Here is a 6,509-nt window from a genome sequence, read left to right as displayed (position 1 = left end):
TTGATTTCAGAGAGAAGGGGAGAGGGAGAGAGAGAGAGAGATGGAAACATTAATGATGATAATGAATCACTGATTGGCAGCCTCCTGAACGCTCTCCACTGGGTATCAAGCCCCCAAATCAGACATATTCCCTTGTTACAGAAGACCGGAGAAAAACCAAGCAACGCTTAGAGAAATGGAGTTACACTTTATTATTATTACGTGTGGGCCCAGAGAAAAATGTCTTTCAAATTCTGAGGAACAACATGGAGGAAGTTGTCCCTTTTTATATCTTTTTTCAGTCCTTTGTCTCCCAAATATGGGGTTTTCCAGTCCTCTTTGCAAGTTCTTAAAGAGCCCTATGTGCTGGGGCTTTGAGACCTCAACCAAAGGCCTGGCCTGGCGCCAACACTGATAACTTCCTCTGGGGAAAGTTTATGGCTTCTCTAAAATGGGAGTAAACAGGTCTTGCAGGACCAGACAATTAAAGGGGCAGTGACTAGATTCAGATTGCTAGCCCCCCAAAATGTCTTTTTTTTCCCCATCACCCTGACCACATGACTGGGAATCGAACAGTGTCCTCCTGGTTCATAGGTAGATATGGGCAGCTATTAACACAGTGCTCCTGTGCTCTGCATCCCATGTGACTCCCCACAGACCACAGGATAAGCAGGATTCATTAGGTGTGATTCACAAAGGGGTTTTGGTCTCAACTCTGTTTGCCAAATATGTGACCGGAAACAAGACATTTGATTTCACATTTCACAATTCACTTCTTTGGGTCTCAAACTCCCCTTCCCTTCACAATCAAAATCTCATGACGGAGTTGGCAACACTCGCTCTCCTCTCTTCTTCTCATTCAGTTAAGAACACATCCAGTTTAGCATCTGTCTCCATCTGGCCCCTGGAATTACTCCTATCAAGATCACTAATGACATCAGTATTGTGGGATCCAGGGACATTTTTTTCTTCTGAAATTTGATTTTTGCACTAATCTCTTTTTTTAAAAATATATTTTTATTGATTCCAGAGAGGAAGGGAGAGAGAGAAACATCAATGATGAGAGAATCATTGATTGGCTGCCTCCTGCACGCCCCCTATTGGGGATCGAGCCCACAACCTGGGCATATGCCCTTGACCGGAATCGAACCCGTACCCTTCAGTTCACGGGCCAACGCTCTATCCACTGAGCCAAACCAGCTAGGGCTCACATTAATCTTAAAACTAAACACTAAACAAAACAAGAATAACAATAAAAAACTTGGCCGAGCCGAAGCCGGTTTGGCTCAGTGGATAGAGCGTCCGCCTGCGGGCTGAAGGGTCCCGGGTTCGATTCCGGTCAAGGGCATGTACCTTGGTTGCGGGCACATCCTCAGTGGGAGGTGTGCAAGGGGCAGCTGATCGATGTTTCTCTCTCATCGATGTTTCTAGCTCTCTATCCCTCTCCCTTCCTCTCTGTGAAATGTCAATAAAATATATTAAAAAAAAAAAAAAAAAAAAAAACTTGGCCGTTTTAGCCTAATAGTTAGAAGTGTGGATTTTGTCAAACCCCCAAATTTCACTTTCTACATAGGTAAAATAATATATTTACTTCGTAGAATTGTGGAAAGGATAGTAAATCCCATTGAATGATAGCTATTTTACGTAGTCTCATTGTTTTTTACAATAACTCACGTGAGAGCATATTATGAAGTCTTTGTTTTGCTTCCTCCTGGCCAACAAGAGGCGCGCTTTGGAGCAGAAGAAACCAGGGCGAAAATAATAAAAAAAGCTGGAGGCGGAAGAGCAGCTTCAACTTCTGGCGGAAGTGGGTGCCCCCACCAGGTCTTAGAAGCTCAGAAAGAATTCCAAATATTCTACGTAGTCCCAATAGCAGGTCTGAACATTTTTCAGTACTACTCCTAGACATTAATGTCTATTAAAACACAGGTAATCTTCAACTTTTTTCAGTGTTATTTCTCTGACGTTTATTTTTGAACGACCACGAGCCGGAAGTGCTCTCCTTTTCCCTGCCAGGACCCAGAGGTCAAGTCCCATCAGGCCTCGCGCAGCACTTTCCCCTCTCTTCCTCGGCGCTGCCTACGGAGGTGGCAGCCATCTCCTACTCGGTGAGTTTTAATCGTCTGGCATCTGTCTCTCCGCGTTGTCCATCAGGCCCAATCGCTCCCTGGTGAGGAGGCTTGTCTTTCCGAGTGGTCGTCTCATTGGGTGTTATCCTTGTCGCCTGTTTGGAGCGCCTACAGGAATACAACGAAGTGACCCAGCCGGTGTTGGAGGTTGGCTTACCAGGGCGGCCGCTTGGGGACATTCTGAGCTGCGGGCAGCTTGTTTGAGCCGTGGGGGAGCGGGGCGCCGATTGAAACCAAACTGAGGGGGTCCCTGTTGGGCGTGGAGCGATCCGGGGTTTGCAGCCTCACTGGCCAGGGCCGGAGTCGTTAGGTTACTTCAGTAGATCAGCGATATCCGCCTATGTGTTAAAGAGATAAAAACCTATTTCTGTTGCCCGACGCTCCCTTCCCCACAGTTTCTGGCCCTGGGGTTACTGCTGCGGCGGAGCTGCCAAAAAGAGAAAGAAACCGAGTTGGCGTGTGACTCGCTCAGTTACCAAAAATTCGGTTATCGGGTCAGGATCTCTGGGAATTTGTAACTGTGTCGTTGTCTTTGAGGAAATCAATGGGAGAGGGCTGTGCATTTACTACCTAATGTGTGCGACAAATTGAGGACACCCAGAGGAAGGTAACTTTTGAGTTGCTCTCCAGGTAGAATGGCATTTCCAAGGCCTAGGGGCGTTTTAGAAAGTTCACCTAGTCCTAGAGGTTTCTCTTTACCAAACGTCTGCCCTAGTCTGGGCACGGCACGCGTTCAACGTGCATTAGTATTTCCGTTTTTAATAGGTGAGAAAACAGATGCCAGTTCATGTAGTTTGTCAAATGCCGGCGTAACTAAAAGGAAATTGGACCAGCTGGGGTTGGGACACTGGCGTAGGATTTGCTGCCCCTTTACCCGCTGAGAACGTTTGGGGGCCAGTTTGTTTTAAGTCAGCCATTGGGATTCTTTCTTGGCTTTGAGTGGGCGAGATGACTCCTAACCTCCCAGGACCGCGTCTGGCGAGTGGCTAATATTCTGCCAGCTTCGGAGACGGGAGGAAAAACAGGCCTGGCAGAGATACCCATTCCATTCCCTGCTTGCTCGGTAGCTGGTGATTGGAAGGCACTCTGCAACAGTGCTGAAGCCCTGGGCAAGGAAAGCCTCTTTCCAGGGCTTTTCTTTGTTTTAAGGTACCTGTCTCTTTTAAAGGCACCATGGCTGCCCTCAGACCCCTCGTGAAACCCAAGATTGTCAAAAAGAGGACCAAGAAGTTCATCCGGCACCAGTCAGACCGATATGTCAAAATTAAGGTATGTGGTCTTGGGTTGGAAGTGGAAGTGTGTGTTGGGGTCAAGAAAAGGGTTCCTGAATCAGCCATTGGGTTTCTGACATCATCTTTGGCAAATGAATCAACAAGTCTGGTTGGTGGAAGAGCTCACTGTAGAAACTTAGGCATTTATTGGAACTCGGCCTCTTGGAGTGTAAATTGGAATTTAAGTGACATGATGCACTTGGCTGTTTTGAGGTTTATATCATTTCAGGTGGCCTTGATGGTATGAGGGGTAATTATCCTTATTTTAGAGATGAGAAAACTTAACTCTTGAGGGCAATGTGGGAACCCATTCTCTTCATCTTAACTCTACACAATCCCCTCATGTTCCATTGGTGTGTAATATGCTTTTCCTTTACTTAGGAGGAGTGTGGATGTGGGTCCATACTCCTGGTGTGCAAATACAGGAGCCCTTTATTTCTTCACTAATAAGTATATAAAAAATAGTGAAATCCTGTAAACCAAAGACTGCTACTGTTATTTTTCATTTGGTCCCCTTTTTTCTTCCAAAAGGAAGAGTTGGCAGTCTGCATAGACACTAACCCACCTACGTGTTGTTTTTCAGCGGAACTGGCGGAAACCCAGAGGCATTGACAACAGGGTGCGTAGAAGATTCAAGGGCCAGATCTTGATGCCCAACATTGGTTATGGGAGCAACAAGAAAACAAAGCACATGCTGCCTAGTGGCTTTCGGAAGTTTCTGGTCCATAACGTCAAGGAGCTTGAAGTGCTGCTGATGTGCAATAAGTGAGTTGGATCCCTCCTCTGGGTTCAGATGCCAGAAGTATGCATCTGTGAGCATTTTTGGTAGGGACTCTAGACCTTTCAAAATGCATGTGGAGTTGTATATTCTCCCAGGAGCTTAGTGAATGTTTCTTGGGGACTTTAAAATGCTTTTGGGGGGAATGTGAGGGAAGGCATGATGGCTTGTCCTGAAAAGTGTAGAGACTCAAGAAGGACTTAACACTACAAACACTGCTGTGTCATTTGGGCAGTCATTTCCAGAACGTTGCTTTATTTATGTGAGGGGTAGCCTCAGATCTAAGGAGCACTGAAACTGGCCACAGGTATCTTCAGAATGGTGGAGTGCTGCCTGATGTATAGAGTGTGTGATCAGAGGTAGAGAAAAGGAAGACTACAGGCAGAGGGCACTTAAACAGTGTATAGATACGAGTGAATTGAGGAATCACAACATAGCTTTCTCATTGTTTTAAGAAAGACACTTGGTGAGTTCTGTGTGAGACTTTGGTTTGCTTAGGACAAAACTAGGACAGTGGGTTGAGAAAATAATGTTCATGGGAAGACCCAGGTAATAAAAATGAGTGAAACCATTTTTTAAAAATTATTCTTTATTGTTGAAAGTATTACGTCCCCTTTTTCCCCATTGTCTCCCTCCAGCTTGCCCCTGCCCCCCTTCATCACCCTGTTGTCTGTGTCCATGGGTTATGCATATATGCATACAAAGTCTTAGTGAAACCTTATTTGGTTGAGTTTCTAGGTTGGAGATTTAACCAGGCATGGAAATACTGGAAATGTTCTTTAGAAAAGATGAGCATAGGGATTAATAATGGTGGAGGCCCAATCTAATACCTGTTGTGTAGCAAAAAATGAATGTAGTGCAAATGTTGCAGTATCAGGAACCATGATTTTTAATCCACAAGTTTCATTTCTGGGCATTTATCCTTAAATAATTAAAATGCAGGGAAATTTTATAAGCTGATCATTGCAACAGTAAATGAACAATTTGTAAATATAATACATATATTACAAAATGTCACATGGAAAATGCCCAAGCACCAGGGAAAGTATTTAAAATATGTACAGTGTGATTATTAAATACATATTGATAAGGACCTGATGAGTTTTTGAAAAAATGGGGGGGGGGACATGCCCAAAAGTGTAATATAACTTAAGTCTTCTTGAAAACGAAGATTATGGAAACATTTTAAAATATAGCTACTTTGCAATTGAGTAGACTCCTTTATTAAAAAAAAAAAATTCTTTGTTCTGCTTGTCTCACTGTTAACCTATTTTATTACAGAGGTTTTAAAAAGAACTGTACATACTCATTGCCTTATTTAATCACTCCTTAGTCTTCCATAGGTAGTGTCTTTTCTTAATCCACCTTTTATGGCTTCAGATCACCTCCTTACTGAAATTTGTTCATTAGACTAATTTGTTATATGTTTCGCTGTGAGGAATGGATGAGACCAGTTCCTGGTATACACATGCTCAGGAAATGTTAGGTATTGCTACTCACTGGGTGGCTTGAGCCAATGTTACTTTCAACTTGAATTTTATCTGCAGCAAACAAGTAAAATATTTATGGTCTGGATCAGGGAGCTCCCTTGGATTAATTACACTATTGGAATCTGCTCTGCTACTTGCAGTTCCAAAACTTTTCAGGGGCAAGTCTAAGCTCCCTGAGACTTGAGTTGGGCAGTTTGGCCAGAAAGACTGAGGGAGAATCTCAACCTGGGGTCTGGGGTGAGCCATCCCCTCCCTGTTCATTATTGCATATGTGATTTGGAAATTCACTTCCACCTCTTGTCTGTAAAATGGAGGGGATAACCTGTATTACAGTTTCTGTGAGGATTAAGTAAGGGGGTAGTGAGAGTGCTTTCTGTCGCAGCTTTGAGAGCTTTGCTAGTACTGTGGAATTTGGGGTGTGCAGGTGTCGTCATTCAGCAACCATTTACCAGCATCCTCTCTGCCCAGTGCTGTGGCTCTGGAGGTGAAGTGACCAAAGCTGTTGCCTTCCCAGTGGAACACACAATGTTCTGGGCTGGCTTGCTCCTTACCTACTTATGGATTCTCTTCCAGATCTTACTGTGCTGAGATTGCTCACAACGTCTCCTCAAAGAACCGCAAAGCCATTGTGGAAAGAGCAGCCCAGCTGGCCATCAGAGTCACCAATCCCAATGCCAGGCTGCGCAGTGAAGAAAATGAATAGACAGATTGTGTACACATTGTATTTGTGTTAATAAAATCATAAAATTCTGCCATCTGGCATTTCCGCCCTTGGTTTTCCTCTCCAGTTTCTTTCTTTGACAGCTTGTCAGAGATTGTTCTTTTGCCTATTAATGCTCTGAAATCTGCCATTTGGAAGGAT

At 44.2% G+C, this 6,509-nt stretch overlaps 1 protein-coding gene across 2 annotated transcripts; it reads left to right on the top strand.

Moving 5' to 3' along the window:
• The first annotated feature begins 2,029 nt into the window (after positions 1-2,029).
• On the top strand, positions 2,030-6,402 carry RPL32 (ribosomal protein L32). 2 transcript variants are annotated; one of them, XM_080675605.1, is made up of 4 exons: positions 2,030-2,087; positions 3,277-3,377; positions 3,963-4,144; positions 6,221-6,402. In XM_080675605.1, the coding sequence occupies exons 2-4, from the start codon at positions 3,282-3,284 to the stop codon at positions 6,348-6,350; spliced, it is 408 nt and encodes a 135-aa protein (XP_080531731.1). In that variant the 5' UTR covers positions 2,030-2,087; positions 3,277-3,281; the 3' UTR covers positions 6,351-6,402. The 2 variants fall into 2 exon arrangements, with proteins under 2 accessions (XP_080531731.1, XP_080531730.1); XM_080675604.1 differs by having other exon boundaries at positions 2,041-2,255.
• The last annotated feature ends 107 nt before the right edge of the window (positions 6,403-6,509 follow it).

Source organism: Plecotus auritus, assembly GCF_963455305.1.
Source record: "Plecotus auritus genome assembly, chromosome: 6".
In the NCBI taxonomy this organism is placed as follows: domain Eukaryota; kingdom Metazoa; phylum Chordata; class Mammalia; order Chiroptera; family Vespertilionidae; genus Plecotus; species Plecotus auritus.
Note: the sequence above shows the minus strand (reverse complement) of the source record. Positions and strands in the feature narration are given on the sequence as shown.